Below are 16,851 nucleotides of genomic sequence, written 5' to 3'. Positions count from 1 at the left end.
ACAATGTAGCGACATCTACATAAGCATTCCATGCACATTCATTCGATGCTCACGCACGTAGTCCTTTCTTGTGAACTCTTTAGAGCAGACACCACACGGAAAGCGCTGGCGGTTATTCTCCAAGTGGCGCTGCATATGCCGCCTAAGGCTGCTGCTGTTGTAGAATGTTCGTTGGCACAGTCGGCATCGTGGTGTCTTGCTTCGTGCAGTCACCATTATGCTCGTTTGGTTCAGGTTGTCTGTAAAAAATTGCCAAGTTGTTGCCACACAGGAGATAAGCAATAAATTAGTGCATCTAGGTGCCAGCAACAAGCGTGAGTTCTTTCATTGAAGCCATTGCCTGACAACAATCATGCCATAAAATTTGATCTTTCAAGGATTGTCTTTCAGGGAAAAAACAATTGCACTGCTAATTCCACATAAATCAACACAACAGAAACAACAAAAATGCCACTTCTCTATGCTTTCTCTTTTGTTTCGTGACCCAACATGTGTCATTCAGATAAATTTTATCTCTAAATCATGTTTATGCAATAGTGCTTATTTATTGCATTTAGCTATAAGTTACCATCTTTACAATGGACACTTATTTTGGTACAAAATGCAGGTCAACGCTTAGATATCCGAAACTGTAATAAGTAGTGAGCAAGAACTAAGCACTACCACGTCAAGTTGCAGAATATTAAGGAAGGCTGTAACGCCTGAATAAGCATACACATTTAGCAAAAACTGCAAGCACAAGTCAAAAACCGATGCGGGCACTTCCCACCAAAGAAAGAAAATCATACAACTTGCATTAGCCCCTACAGACTGAAAATAAGTCAGGCAGCTTTATTATATACAAAGTAAAACACTACATTAAGGATGGTCAGTCCTACACAGGCAGTTTTCAGCACATCAACAGCATTTGAAATGCTTTTAAAAAGCTGCATGACATTGCTAAGCATAAACTGGGAACAGAGCATAAATACAGAAGACATTATTTCCATATACTACTTGCAGCTATTTAAAGATCACCTCATATTCAATTTTAAAAGAAAAGCACTCATGCCATGTACAAACCTTTCAAAAGCACTCTGCTTCCAAGCAAACAAAATGATAAAAATCTTATTCTTTCACTTATGACATGGCAGCACAGTTCCAGTCTCAAGTGTAGCTTAAAATCTTGGCCACTGTACAAACCACTGTAAACGTAGTGAGGTAACTAGCTGTCAGAAAAACCCTACAAAAAAATATGGCACACAAACAAAGCATTTTGTAGTACAGTTAAAAAATGACCAATAACTTTAATGCCACTGCAACAAAATGATTTAGCTACATCGTGCTGGACGACACAAAAAAATAGTAGTAATAGTAATATAAGTGGCAAGCCACCTTCAACAAAAAAATGTTTTGCAAGACATACTTCATGTAAACCAAGTTTCTGACACAATAAGCAAACATTAGCACTAGCCACTGACCACCCATTGATGAAGGCTTGGTTATGCCTTCTGATCTCCTAGAAAAATGGGAATTGAATTCATTCAAGCTACAATTCATATCATCTAAACATGGCATGTTTCATAGCAACCTGAACTTTCAGACAAAATGTGAGCAGCTAAACCTTTAAAAAAATGGGTCAGTTTTTTAATACACACATACCTGCATCCATATTTGTTGCAGTACTATTGACAAAACACTGAAAACTTATTTAAGTTGACAGACCACATGCAGCATAAACATATTTCTATAGTTGGATACAACTTAAGCCTGCAGTAGCTGCCACACACAATTTCTCCGTGACAAAAAGCAGTCCACTGTTAAGACTTTCCTGATTATCTAAATGAAAAGCTAACCATCAAACCAAATAAAAAGCTCAAGAATTTTGATGCCATTGGCTTGTTTGGTATAGCCAAATAATAAAAACCGATTTCGTTTACTGCTCACTGGAGTAACACACACGCTACAAATTACAGCCCACAGTTAGCAACTGCTGTTTTCTTCCAAGTTATATCCTACTATAGTGCTCCTGCTACATCTATAGCTTATCACAAGCAGTACAAATTATGAATGCAGCAAATGGTACTCACAGAGCTCCACTGTAACAGCTCTCAACGACTAATTCTTGCCCGCTAACGCTTGGTGTTGCCAAGGCCTGCTCGTATGTAGTTATTTAAAAGTACTGCTCTAAAAAAATCGCAAGTCCCCATCTCAGACCCAAGTACAGCTTAGCAGCACATATATCCGAAAACAGCACAAGGGGAGACGCACTTGTGGGCCTTATTCCTATATAAAGGGCAATGAATGACATTACTAAATCCAGCACTATTATTTATTACTCCTTATAACGTCCTCTCTTTAGTGCTGTTTTTACAATTGTAGTCATTAATCAGCCTGCTTAATAATTACTCTCTTCCAGCTCGTCTCCTTGGTGACGCAGCGAAATCCATTGCTATCGTCATTCTTGTGGCCCCAAACAGCATATTGTAACGCAACAATATCATTTAGACCCAAACAGTATTTACAGATAGCGGCATCAATACAAGCTGCTGGCATGCACCCTTGCGTAGTAGCTAACCATTTCTTGTGGTTTAGCCACGGGTGTTTACATCAGACGTAATTAAAAGCACAAACATAAACCTGAAACCCAGGCTTGCCACTGAAAAATGCAAAACATAAAAATACCACCTATAGACGGTGCTGCTTGTACACCTGTCACCTGTTCGGACACACCTGCCAAGCAGCACAAGGTCAATCAGTACTGGGCAAGCCATGCACATTGAGGCGATGTATTTTGGCATAATGCTTTCGGGAGAAGCACTTTAGGCAGACGTCACAGCTATATTTTGGTGCATCAAGGGGGGAATGCAGAGCCTTGTGCCTCTTCATGGTTCCTCGGGTGGAGAACACCGCTAAACAAATCGGACAACGACGTCGTGCTTCTGACGACTGTTTGCTGTCTGCAACAAAATAGGACAGAAAGAAGGCTCCATGTGGCATGTGACTGTACGAAAAGCAGCGTACCCTCTCCGTGTGGAATGCCGCTCTCATTCCGTGCCAAATGTAGACAAAGTGAATCAAGCAACGAAATTCTGTATGCTGTGGCACCTACATGCCAAACAGGGAACACTACTATAGGTATATTATAGACAAAAACAAGTGCAATAGATTATTAAATGATAAGTGCCATCAAGTCTCTTTTAACTCCTTAGCCCTTTTCTGAAGCACTGAGCTCTGCGTCTTTGCGAAACGTTAGCGTAAATCATAACATTATTAAAACCAGAGATCACAGCAGCTCTACTGCTGTCCTTCCGTATATGTTACAGTCAACAGGGAATTATAACAATAACTTTTAATTACAACTGTTTAAAGTTTCTTTTATTGTCAGTGCAAATTTAGATGGGAAAATTTATTTTGCAGCTACTCTGATCTAATGAAAAGCATACTCTCAGTTATGCTAGGTGGCAGCAATTAAAGAAACTTACTTTGTTGTTGTAGGCAATTATTTAACTCATGCCACTGATTTCAAGCAAGACATCACATTCAATACTGAAAATATCCAGTGCTTTACTCATTATGCAGGAGCACCAAGTTCATTTTGAAAATAGTGGGTTTTGTACCGTCCTCTTAAGAAGAACACAGTCCCACTTGTGCAGACACTTTTGAGGAAGAAGACACATTACAAGTAGACATAAAACAGTTAGGAAAAGTGGAGCACAAGGGCGGAAAGCCCAAGCTATGGAACTAAACCTGAGTGCTCAAAAACAAAATATATAACTGGATTGTTTGTACAACCTTTCACATAATCCACTAAACATGTTTGCTCCTAGTGTCAAGGCAGCACCATGCCCCCCCACACACACACACACAAAAGCAATTTTTTCATTTAGCTACTACATGATGTTGCTAGCTTCTTTCTTTTAATGCTTCATTTAAAAAATGTGCACTTTCTTTTTTAGTAGTAAAATAACTTTATTGAGATTCACTGCACTCCTTTTATGTATCAAACTATTACATACCAGTTTTTAAAGGCATTCATGATTGAGAATATATACAAAACTGTAACAATTGACCATTTACAAAAGACCATAAATGCACTGTGCAATTACATTGTTGTGGGCTGAATTACAGCAAATGTGCAGGGTTCATCAAAAGTTCCAAGGTTTTCTGCAATGCAGTGGTGGAGTTATGACTTCCTTGAAACACAAAATCTCTGAATGATGGCAAGGCTCACCTTCACTCAAGAGGGCCAAGACAGTCTCATATACGCCATAAATGCCCTATTATAAAGCTTGATAGCAAGCTTCGTGACCTGGGAATTTTCGATTAACCCTGTACATAGCTGCCTTGCACGTAAAAACAGCAAGTTACTCCCACAGTACTTGCATTAGACACAACTAACAATTATAGCTTCTCTATCATTAGCACCGTCATTGAAAAAAATGAAAAAACTCAGATTGACCACATATGGTTGCACTTGCCTGCAAGACTAGATGTGCCATGAGCTAAAAAAACTTCATTGGACTCACTCTGAATTCATGTTGGCTTGTAAGCAGCAAGAATAAAAATTTGTATTAACTATAATTATCTTCATAAATATTTTTAAAAGCTACACTGCTAGTTATGTGAACATGCAAAAGTAAGTGTCTGCAGGCATCAAGCCTGAGTTGTGTGCTTGGCAATGCTGAAAATATGAAATGAAATTTTTTAACAAATAAACCGTATATATGTAGCAGTTACAGAATGAAAAACAATGAGGAAAAAACAGAGGCATGTAGCCATTGCTCAGTCTCATTCAGATGCTTCCAAACAAACTGCCTCACCACAGAAGAACATTCTATGCAACAGAAGCATGATTTAAACATTTCCGGCATAAAACAGCACTGAATCATGCAGTACAAGACTAGTGTCCGTATAGTAATTTTTGAGAACCAAGTTAAAGAAGTACAGCCACCAAAATTTTAACTGCATCTTGTTACCTAAAATAGTGAAAACACCCATAATTAAGACATGAAACCCTGAAATATTCATTAACTGGCCTTGACAAAATTTTCTACATATGTGGTATTGGTTTCTTAAAACCACCAAACCATGAAGCATATAACATCGTAAGACATGTAGAGAAATTCTTCAAGCCATGCAAAATGCATGAAACTTGAAAATGAGCAGATTATGAATCAGACAGCAGCAAAATGCATGCATTCTGATGTCTCAATTCCTTATAGATGTTCAGTAATCATCAGACCAGTTTCTACAAGCCTGCAATGTTACACTGAACGACTGTTGCATGTTCAGGCATCAAACGCATATTTCTTTCATTAAAGAAAACAAAATTGTGAAATTATGGTGCAAATACACATTTAGAGAACAAAAAGCATGTGTTAAAAACCTCTTCCAGATTGAATATTCCACAGTATTTCCTTCTATGCCACCCAGCAGTTTTAAGGAAATGCAGCACCTTGACACTACACAACTTATACATGTATATGACATCAAACAATAAAATGGGCATTACTGAACATCCAAGTTGAAGTTATTGACAAAAACTGTTTTAACACCATTGTCACCAACCATGCTCCTAGGCTGAGCCCAAAACACAGCTCTTCTTGAGAAACCGGGGAACCTTTAACAACATGCAGAGCATATGAAATGGCGTGACGTCACCATCGGGCCACCACTCCGTGAGCCTGCTTCATGTGGCCCTTGAGGGTGTCCTTACGGCCATACTTTCGCTGGCACAAAGAACAGGGAAAGTACTCCTGCACTGGATCATGCAACTTGATGTGCCGCTTGAGATTGCTGTAGTTCTGGAAGGGCTTGTTGCACAGCCTGCATGCATAGGTAGTCTTTCCCTGGCTGTTCATCAGCGAGTCGTAAGCAGCGTCGAGGGCCATCACTTCTAGTGGCCCAGACTCTAGAAGAAAGAGAACATAGGTTGGTTTCAGCACCCATACTCTCGACAGCAACCACAAGGCACACTTGTGCATTGAAAGGCTTGCAAACACCGTTTACAAATATATGGCACATAACAAAATAACCTAAACACTGGTCTCAACAAGCAAAGATGTATGCTTCTATTACTCCCTATACAGTATGCTGACTGCTTTGAATTTAAGATACAGTTTCCACATGTAAGCAAAGGGCTGGCCAATAATGCATCATGCAACTACATAACTCATATTTTCAAGTGTAGGTATGCAAACAAAAGGCCTCTTCTATATGTTCCTCGCACTACAGACGAGCTTTATTTGCATGATCCTGAAAATACACTTTGAATATACAGAAAACGGCACATACATATTTATCTCTGTTGTGTACAAGGAACAATGTTATGTATAGGCATGAGTGCTAGCCACAATGAAACCTCCACAGCGAAATCTCAAATTGGGCACAAAGCGCCAAAGACTGCCTTCCAAATCCACAATGCACTCCACGACCTTGAACACTGTTGAAGGCTTGGGCTGCTAAGAGTGCTATGAAATTTTGAAATACATATGAAGTGTCAATGCCACTAAATGAACTCCTTAAGTCATCATTAAATTTATATTCACAAAATTAAAAATCAGCATATAAGAATTAATACTGCATATCTCCTCTCAAAGCTGTCATACCACTCACTATAGGCACTAGGCAAAGAAAGTCGGATGGCAACAACTTGCACACAATTCTATAAAAACAAACTGAACATCAATGCAAAGGTATGCGGTTGCCAGAGAAGGATATAAAGTTTGCAGCAAATATTGTTCCAGAACATGTAAAAAAAAGCTGTTCATCATAAATACAATCAAACATCAATAAAACCGGTGAAAATCTGCAAATTCTTTAAAACAATGGCTACTTCTATACATTTTCACAGATTAAAGTGCAATTAAAGTGCCATCAAAAGCACCCAAATATAAAAAAATACACAGTTAAGTGAACAAGAACAAATACACAACTCTTTACCCATCAATAAATAAGCTCATAATAGCTAGGAGCCACAGATGAATAAATTAAAGTATCAATTCAACATTTAAAAATAAATCAGATAATTAATACACAGACAATAGAGAAACTTTTCGGGTTTATAAATCATGCCTGCTGCTTTTTGAGGGTTAAAGCGTTGAGGAAAAATGTCAATGCAGTCATTTGACGCTGTTGCATAAACCTTCACGACAAAGTTTAAGGGGGCTGCATTACAATACAAGTTATTTGTTAGGTTAAGCTTGCCCATGATAGCTTAGGTAATATGGGCCACTGGTCAAGCCAGCATGTTCACGCATGACCAAAATGACAAGATATTCTTGTATCATGCAACACTAGACGACCCAAGTGTCAAAACAATTAACTGCAGAGAGCCTTATTTTTTCACATCATAAAAAAATAAACCTCCAGAATACTCCGCTCTATGACCTAAACTCATTACATGCAACCATAGCTGAAATTCACTTTGGTATTTTTCTAAGCAATACGCAAAACCCTTGTAATTTTCTTCATTATATTACAACAAAAGAAAATCTGAACTTGGTCTTCTTTTCCTCTTCAACTTAAACAATACTAGTTCAAAGAGCTGCCTTATTAATAAATCAGGCCACTAAGTAAAAATTATTACCAAGACCCCTTACAAACAAGCTTCCCCGTCAGGCCAAACTCCTTCCAAAAACAGCATGGTCTGTTTGCAAGGCAAAGATTGGATGCAGTGCTATCATTTTCCAATGCTATGCAGCTAAGCATGCGACCCTTGTGTGCGCTCTGTCTATGCTAGAACATGTGCAATGGCTTGTCAGTGCCTTAATCAAGGGCTAAACATGCCTGAAACAGTGCTTTGAAGCAGGTGTGTGTGGAAGCATGTGCACATCCGTCCATTATTAGATAAAGATGCGGCATTTAGCACACAAATTTTGCCTCAGGTATAAACAATGATTCCATAATAGGGCACTTTTCATTGCATACAAGGGCACAAGAAGACCTTCAAATCTCTTCCACTCCCTTCATTCTTCCCCTCATGATGCGCATCCGACATTCATCCAAAGGTAGACAGTTAGTACTCCTCCTGTCCTCATGATTGCCTCCTGTGTAGAGAAGCTCGCTTACAGATATGGCCAAGAGCCCATAACATGGACTACAAGAATAAGTGCAAGTTTAAAATACATTATTTTGTTGATTCAACACTTGTACCCTGAGCATCGATATCCTTTAACAGAGCATCCAAATTATGATCTACACTATGCAACTTGCGAATTTTATAAAAATCAACAAGTTCAATGTTTTGCTTCTTTTTTCCCTCCGATTGTTGCCATTTGATGCAAAATGCATAAGTAACTACACTTCCTCTATTTTTCAAATCATAATAAATCTTGCTCCAAGCTGCAGCATGTTACACAACACTCAATAATTGCAACGTGATCTACAGATGTACTGTAGCCACTGATGTCCAAATTATTCACATGATTTGCCTACATCATGTAGCTGTTCTTTGTCGTTGCTGCCATGGGAATGGGGGAGAGTGACTTTGTATCAGCCAGACTTGCTTCCCCTTTTCACCCTGGAGGACTAAAAATACTTGGATTGGTTGACTAACTGAAGTTTATTAAATAAAGAGCATTTCGTGTAGCAAATCAGATCATGTGAGCACAACTATCACCCTCAAAATCTACCTGTTTCTCGAAGCAACAATCGACAGCTGCACTCTAGATAGCAAAGGAGACAATAAAGAAGTATGAGCAATCTGCATAAAAGACAACCACATTCAAATATGTATATATACACAGGGTGTCCAAAATTAGACTTTAGTGACATTTAAACAAAAAATAAAATGTCGTACGCTAAAGCCTTTTTTGTACATTGGTAATGTGGTCAGGCGGACACAAATTGGGGCATTAACAGCCCTCATAAACTCAGTAATTAACTAAAATTCAATATTATCTTTTTATACGCAACAGCTACTTCACACGCGGGAGGTGCTTCACGCCGAGAGCCATCGTCTCGCATGCGTAATTGGACGAACTGGGACGAAATTTTAGGCATGCACATCTCAGGACACAGGCGTGTTAATAAAGTTCTACAAAATAGAATAGCCCTAAAAAGTATTGGCCTCCAAGATCTCAATATCAATATGCACGCTAACTTCAGCCGATAAAAAGTTAATTATTGAATTTTAGTTAATGAGTTTAAGGGGACAATTAATACCTCAATTCGTGTTCGCCTGGCTGCATTACCAATGTACAAAAACGGCATGAGCGTATAGCATTTTGCTTCTTTTAAAATAATCAGTAAAGTCTAATTTTGAACACGCTGCATATATATATATATATATATATATATATATACTCTTGCAAAGATTTAATATGGTAAAAGCTTTAGAGATTGCTGAAGGGTGGTGTTACAGCCTGCAAACAGAAGTATGGCAGAAAGATTAACATTGGCACAACTCTCATTTTGTGTCCCTGCAAACCATACGGCCACATTGCAGAGCTCCAGTTGCATACCTGGTGGGGCAGAAAAGCAGTGGAAATCAGACAATAAAGCAGAGTAAAAGTACACATGATGACAACAAACAAAACAAAAAAAGGCAGAGTGCAGGGTTGCACTTTTCAAAATGAGACCAAATTGTTATAAATCTCCAACTTCAGAAGCTGTCAATAGGCCTCCATTCTTTCTTTCACTCAGAAGTGCAACTGTGAATAAAAAAAAAGTGTAAACTAGGCCTTGCTGGTAGGCACCCTAGAAACACATAGTGCATAGTGCACCAAGACGAAGACAAGCCCACTTGTTGAAACGTTGGCTCGACCTGCGCACCAAAGCTTACCCCCTCTACCCTTGTTCAGTGCTCTTTCATAGCGTGTTATCCATCATCTTTCTCTCGTTCTTCATTGTGTATTTAATGTGAGATAAGAGGAAGTAATAAACGATGAAGTGCATAGATGCATGGGACTGTATAATCAGAGATAAAATTGAACAGAATACAGCATAAGCATGGACATGCATCTCTTTGTTTACCTTAAATGCTGGTCTCTTAAACATTTTCCTTTCCAGGGTGGATGCTCAAACAATAATATTCATTATTTTTTTCCTCCTGAGGACAGCAAGAAGGACATTTAAGCACTAATTCCTAAGTTAATATTTAGTGTTTTCCTTCTTTTACTAGTCACCGTTCAATTGAGATGCTTTACTGACATTTACGCTTCATGGCAGAAGAGCAGGTACACTTGCCTGTTTAGGATGTCCGAGTTACAGGTAGAACCTAAAAAGGTTTTTCACACTCCACGCTCGTTTCCCCCCAGAAATGATCAAACCCAACCTCTTACTGAAAAAATGAAGTTCACTAACATGTACAAATGAACTCGCAAATATCTGCTGTTTTTCTGCACCTATTTCGTAAATAATTCTGAAAAATCTGCTTCTTATGCACCTCCTTTATTCTTCACCAACTCCAAAGCCACTTCACCTAATGATGAGTTGGAAAAGATATAATCACAATGCAGAATATAAACTTGGCTTGAATAAAGACCATTGAAATAAAGGGCCATTTATCCACCTTGTGCAACATAAAAAGCCTTCAGCATGAGGTTGCCAAAACTCATATTAAATTCCTAGAGCGCAAAGGCAATTATGAGAAACAAAGTATGATAAACCATTTCTTTGTTTAATTCAAGATACTTTGCAAAACTTCAAGCTAGCAACTGCTATTCTAATGCTGCTGTGTATTCCATAGTGAAGCTCCAACACTGGAACAACAATCTCCAGGTAAAAATGTAATGACCAACCAGCCTGTCATAGATAGAGAAACACTATAATGCCAATGGTAACACAGTAAACATCAACTAAGGTTGGAATAAATAAATAAAAAAAGATATGTATGAGTTTATCATAAACACTTCCTTGTATTAAGCACCTTTTTGTGTTCAATGGCTTGCAAGGCAAAAATAAACTAATTAAAAGTTCAAACTCGGGAGCCAATCTCACAATACCACACCGCATTTTTGCAGCTAAAATTTTTAAGAACATAACTTAAAAACAAAGGGCCTTATTTATCCATTAAAGGAAGTAACATCTGGGTCAGAAGTGGCATCACAGTTCTTAAAGAGGAACAAATTCATCACAATGCACGATAAATTATAACACCAATTTGCAATGTAAAGCTTGAAATTAAAGTCTCTCACTGCCACAATCTTGTATACAGTACATTAGGCAGGGAAACAAAATGAACAGGAAATGTATATTAATGAAAAGTCCACTTTGTTTGACACTAACATCATAATGGCTAGTATCAGTACACTGAAAGATGGCGAGTCAGATAGTTGGGAAGCTTTACATACAAGTAGGGTGTGCTGCTCCAGTTCTGAAAAAGAAAAAAGGAAAGACACTTTTATTCCCAGGAAGTGCCTATAAAATACTGAAAACTCCAGAACATGTCAAGTTCAATATGCCGAAACTCACTTGCGCTGTCTGTGAGAGATGCTATAGTGAAGGGATTCAATTTAATTTTGACCACCTCGGGTTCCAAGTGTACTAACACTGAGCCAGGAAATTCACTGGACACACTTAACATGCCAGATACAATGAATAGGAAGCAGTGATGTATTGTGGTTATACAGATATATAAAACAGAATGTGGATCAGTAAAACACTGCAAAATTAATAACAAGTGGACATGCACTAGGAACCAAAACCAAGCACTGACTCACCAATTAAGCATTATTCAAATTGTAGTGAACTACACGAGGATATACGAAGACGAGGATTAAGTAGGCGAGAATAAATTATAGAAAAAATAGGCTAATCCATGAACAAAGTGCTGGCATATGACACGGCAGAACAAAGAATGGACGAGAAAAAGCAGCTACTGCTAGCTGACTGCTATTACCTCCAGCTGTTACTTGACTTATAACCTCCAGCTACTTATTAGCTAACAGAACTCATGCTCGGTCGCAAGGAAAAGAGCAATAAGAAAAAAAAAATGGAAAAAAAAAAAATATGAAATGTGATGATGGTCGTATGTCAGCATTTGGCCCGCATGAATCATGTCCCCACTAAGTTGCTGAAAGAAAAAGGATGCACATGTCGAGGCTGATAGTGGCAGGCTATCATGTAAGCACACCATTATCTGAGCAACAAAAAGCATGGCTGAGAACACCCTGCATTGACAGGGAGTTCTGATGCCAGCACCCAGCTGACATTCATACAGCAATGAACAAGAACATATGATATTTCTAATTTTCCGTACAAATTCAAGATGTCCAAAATATAAACTACAAATCTGATGTTTCTGAATATATTATGGTGCTATAATTCCCTTTTCTTCAGGCAAAGCTTCTAGAGTCATAATTGTCTCATTTCACTTCGTTGTTCACCTTTGTCCTTTCATAGACATTTCCCATTGTGTTCATTTTCCATCTATTCTAAATTATTAACTTGCTGTCATTTTCAAGAGACACATTCTGCAGGTACATGTGTCACTGCACATTTCTATAAGCAGAGGGCTGAACGCAGTCACCACGACTGCTCAAATTATAATATATGTAGCCACAACTCAAAAATAAAACATCAGCTTTCAGTACTTTTTGCAGTAATGCAGTCGACAGATTTGCAAGTTTTGACTGGACATAGACATAGAGGAGGTTTAATTTCTCAATATTCACAGTAACAGACCAGACTGACAAGGCTTGTTCGAGATAAGAAAACTTGCACATTTCTGTTACCAATATTAAAGATTTTTCCATGGCATCAATATCTAAAAGCGTCCCTTATGGAATCTGAAACGTAATGTACCATGTGCTGACCTAAACAACTGAGGAGCATCTCAGTACCTGCACACCTGTGAAAAGAATCTGCATTCCATGAATACATAGGCAAATGAACGCTTGGTGTTGATAAGTGGCATATGAAAATAGTCATTTTAGACGAACTGAAAGTCTCGCAAATTATAGACTTGTCATCTACTTTGCCCCAAACACACTTATAGATAAACCTTATTATCAGCTTTTTACATTAAACCATAGAGGCGGGAATGTTGTGGCAGAGGCTTGATTCTCCTTTCGTGGAGTTGGACTCATTTGCCAAATAAAGGCATAATGAGGAAAAAGGTCTATTAGGTAACTGTTGTAAAGGTTATGGCTCCATAAGCATGCAAGAACCTCAGCTTTGAATACGAGTTCAAACAGAACAATAACCTGTAGCAGTCTCTACACTTGAGAAATTGGTAGAAAAGAGTAGTGTGAATCTTTTAAAGCGGCCAAGCTAAGCTTTGTATTTTCCTAGGCTTCGTGCGTCATCCGGGGGATTTAAAAAAGACAGCAGTGCCAATTGACAAAAACGGCTTGTGTACTCAAAGCATTACATTAATGTAACAAGTTTTTGAAATTGGTTCCTAATTAAGTAATAAAAATGCATAATACTACTGACACTTTTGCACCGTACAGAAAGCAGTTTCTGACAAAATTTGTCGTGGGAAGTAACTGTGGGTTAATACAGTGATCAATTTTGTTTGCTATTGTACATCGTTTTTCCACTGAGCAAAATTTAGTGTGATAAAGAAGGATTTAGTGGTGAAAAAGTGAAATATATCTTTAAGTTCACTACCGTATGTGTGCAGGCTATGCAACATCCCGAACATGGCTCAACATTCCAATGTCCAGGCAGAACTTGAAGCACCCTAAAGTAGACCCCGTTTATGCCGCTGTGACAACCTTTGAGTAATCAGATCGGCGTAACCCAATGCCAATGCTTTGCACAGTGAAACAATAGCTCCTGTTTCCTTTTTATGCTATGCATACAAATCACCTTTATCATGCAGCATGGCCAGCGGTGCACGAACATACTGCTCGGAAGGCGCATGCATAAGCCTGTAGGAAAATCCTATACCTATTTGCCTGAGCAAATTAACTGGTGCTGAGGAAGTGCAGTCAATAGATAAAAATTCTGTACCAGCCTTTCTGGGAAGTTAATGGAGGCATTTTTTTACTGCAAAGAATAAGCCATATGTGTAAGACAATCATAAATTTTTCTTTGCAAGCATGAGACCTGTTACTCAGCTAATAAGCAGGGGCCTTTGCCTGCTTCTCTTTGTCTACCCATTGTTCTGCTGTGCCACATGTCAGTACTTTGTGCATGCATCATTTTTTTTTTACACAATTCTGGTTTTGAATAATGCTTTGTTGGGAGTCAGCCCTTGCTTCACATTCCTTGTGCATGTCCGTGATTTTTTTGCGCCCTTATATAGTAATATTGCGACCTCATTCTGCATTCGTGAGTGTTTACTATACAGGAAGAACTACTCGTCAGTAGGTGCACGGTTTCTTCTGGTAGTTCCTACACGACTTCGGTGTCAGGTTCTTCAAGTAATGCACGACGATCCCACGGCTCAATTAGGTTTTGCCAGGACATTGCACGGGACTAAGCAACGCTTTTATTGGCCAAAGATGAGTCAAACTACTCAACATTATGTGGCTAGCTGCCTCCAGTGCCAGCGTTTCAAGCACCCAGCCTGCTCTCCGCCGGGTCATCTTCAGCCTATAACGCCGTCACGAACCCCATTCAAACAGGCGGGAATTGACTTTCTAGGACCCGTTTCCCCGTTCCACCAACGGGAACCACTGAATCATCGTGTGCGTAGACTACCACCTTACGCGGTACTGTGAAACTGCTGCCATACTGTCAGCCACTGCTTCTGATGTCTCGGCTTTTTCCTACGGTCCATCATTCTTCGACATGTGCCTCCTCGTGTGCTAATAAGCTACCGGGGCGACAGTTTACGGCAGGAGTTGTAGAAGAACTTCTTCGTCTCTGCTCATGCCATTTTCGCCATTCAACTCCTTACCACTCACAAAAAAATGGCCTTACCGAACGCACCAATCGTACGCTTAGCAGTATGCTTGCAATGCATGTCGACTCCAGCCACAAAAACTGGGATGAAGTCCTTCCGTTTATAACTTACGCATTTAACACTGCTAAGCACGAAATGACCAGCTACAGTCCATTTTTTCCACGAAGTAGAAGTGCTCTGGGCACATTTTTACCTTTCTCACTCCCGGCTGAAACTTCATTAGCGCATACTCTCTCTTTGGCTGAAGAAGCTCGCCGACTCGCTAGACTTCGCACTTAAGCTTCCCAAGAACGCTACGAGAAGCGTCACCAAGATGTTAATTATGCTCCTGGCGACTTGGTGTGGCTTTTGACGGCGTTGCGTAAGCACGGCTTGTCCCAGAAACTGTTGCACCAGTATACTGGTCTTTTCGTTGTGCTGGAACGCATCAGCGCAATCAACTTTGTAGTCTCTGGCCTGACCACCCATGGTCGTCGTTCTCGGAAGATTCAAGTGGTTTACGTAGCCCGCATGAAGCACTGCTATCAGCGTGACGAACCTTGAATCACGTGGCGGGCTTCGGGCTTCGTCGCGAAGGGGGCAGTGTCACGTACGTCCCGCGGTCCTGTATTGCAGGAAGATGGTGTTGCAGAAGCTGAGGAGGAAGAGGAAGCTAGTTTTGTTCGCTCTAGGTGTGCTAACGTCAAGCGCATCTAACACCCGCCGTGTAAATAAACCACGTAACAATATATTTGTACCAATTTCCCAACTGTACAGCACTCCGTAAACTACTTCAGATCAACAAAGCTTGCAGGTTACTGCTATACATCCCATTTCAGAATGTAATAGACATTATATTTTACACCCATCCAGATGTTAAACCAGACAAAAAAAAAAAAACACTGACATCGTATAAGCTAACACAACGGCAATAATAATAGATCAGAAATGGTGAAAGCATCATTTCAAACGTAATAACCGGTTCCTAGGGGTTTGACGCAGTTTGTCAAACTATAGGGCAAGCGCACTTACTACAGTTGACAGATGCGACGCACATGATGTCGCGGAATTATTATTTTGAGTGACAGTATAATTTGAAATGTAACTTATTTGGAACTGGTCGCTGCTGTAGTGCTAAATAACATGGCTGTATAATATGCCGCGAAGCTTAGCAAGCAGACAACCTCTAAGAAAACGCGCTAGACTCTCAGCACAAGCTTCGTTAGACGTCACTTCAGAAACAACAGCACAATGCCTGTCCGCCGAGCCACAGCAACATCAGGCAGTACCCAACATAGCAGCACCCACATTCACGCATTTACATTTACACATCAAACAGTATGCAAGCTCGAAGCGTCGATTGTCGGCTGGCGGAAGCGATTGACAACAGGAATGTAGAGGCACGGCCGCTCAATGGAGGTGCACTTGAGTGATCGCCTCCGAGCAGACAACAGCAACAACAGCGGTTTAGCGAACATCTGCGGATATCAGCATCGGCACGAAACGTTGGCACGCTGGTGGGAATCCAGTTAACTGCCTGCAACGGGAATGCGATTTTCGTGCAGTCTCAAACAGCACGCGCAATTCAAAGCGACGAGAGGACCGACAGTTGATGGTAGGCTGTGTGTAGCACATTCGGCCAAAGGAAGGACTGAACCGCCATCACTTCACCATAGCATAACTCCACCATAGCCGCCATAGCGTTGCACTGGGCATAAAAATAAAAACACATACGTTACATACGTATACAAGTGTACCCAGTAAAACTGTTTCAGTTTTCAGGTTAATCTTGTTGTCAGTCAATGGAAGTTTGCAGATTGAAGCGTCGCTTGTGAGCTCTGCAGACAGCTAGCTCGAAAGAAGAAACTTTTATTGCTTTTATCTTTTATCAACTCGACATTCAGTCAGTCTCTTTAAAGTCAAGACTTTTACAGCCCACTGCATACAAATACAAAGGTCATCTACATTTTTAAGCTATATTTAAAAAAATAATAACAATAACTGTGCACTTTGCGTATTAACTTATGCTCTCGTTGCTGGCAGTTTATTTGTTAACTGCAAATGGCCGCAGGTGGCGCGACAATTAGCAA

At 39.8% G+C, this 16,851-nt stretch overlaps 2 protein-coding genes across 13 annotated transcripts in view; both read right to left on the bottom strand.

The window, feature by feature from the left end:
* Window positions 1–16,851, bottom strand: part of LOC146198174 (uncharacterized) — a 212,916-nt gene continuing 196,065 nt past the window's right edge. Inside the window, exon 5 of one of the 3 annotated variants that reach the window (XM_084593551.1) lies at window positions 1–239. In XM_084593551.1, coding sequence (XP_084449677.1) covers window positions 16–239 — 224 coding nt within the window. In that variant the 3' untranslated portion in view covers window positions 1–15. Of the gene's footprint in view, window positions 240–2,715; window positions 2,940–4,743; window positions 5,894–16,851 lie in introns of those variants that run through there. The other 2 variants (XM_084593552.1, XM_084593548.1) reach the window with 2 other exon arrangements.
* On the bottom strand, window positions 5,900–16,632 carry LOC146198178 (uncharacterized). Of its 10 annotated transcripts, none has more exons than XR_014704961.1 (4): window positions 16,505–16,632; window positions 11,646–15,416; window positions 9,345–11,299; window positions 5,900–8,030 (listed from the first exon to the last, which is right to left on the bottom strand). XR_014704961.1 is itself a non-coding variant. In XM_084593565.1 (4 exons), the coding sequence occupies exons 1-4, from the start codon at window positions 15,472–15,474 to the stop codon at window positions 7,962–7,964; spliced, it is 348 nt and encodes a 115-aa protein (XP_084449691.1). In that variant the 5' UTR covers window positions 15,475–16,461; the 3' UTR covers window positions 5,900–7,961. The 10 variants fall into 10 exon arrangements, 5 of the variants coding, with proteins under 5 accessions (XP_084449691.1, XP_084449694.1, XP_084449692.1 ...); XR_014704962.1 differs by having other exon boundaries at window positions 15,321–15,416; XR_014704960.1 differs by lacking the exon at window positions 16,505–16,632 and having other exon boundaries at window positions 9,345–9,446; window positions 11,277–11,299; window positions 11,646–16,461.

This window comes from Amblyomma maculatum, chromosome 2 (genome assembly GCF_055883805.1).
Source record: "Amblyomma maculatum isolate TAMU_Amacu chromosome 2, ASM5588380v1, whole genome shotgun sequence".
In the NCBI taxonomy this organism is placed as follows: domain Eukaryota; kingdom Metazoa; phylum Arthropoda; class Arachnida; order Ixodida; family Ixodidae; genus Amblyomma; species Amblyomma maculatum.
Note: the sequence above shows the minus strand (reverse complement) of the source record. Positions and strands in the feature narration are given on the sequence as shown.

Excerpts from the sequence above, each read along its gene's own strand:
- LOC146198178 (XM_084593565.1), bottom strand. The coding sequence starts at position 15,474 with ATGCGCTTGACGTTAGCACACCTAGAGCGAACAAAACTAGCTTCCTCT. Across the intron at positions 11,300-15,320 it reads AGCCCGCCACGTGATTCAAG|AACTGGAGCAGCACACCCTA; the intron begins GTTCGTCACGCT and ends TTTCTTTTTCAG. Across the intron at positions 8,031-9,344 it reads CATACTTCTGTTTGCAGGCT|GAGGCAATCATGAGGACAGG; the intron begins GTAACACCACCC and ends TTCTCTACACAG.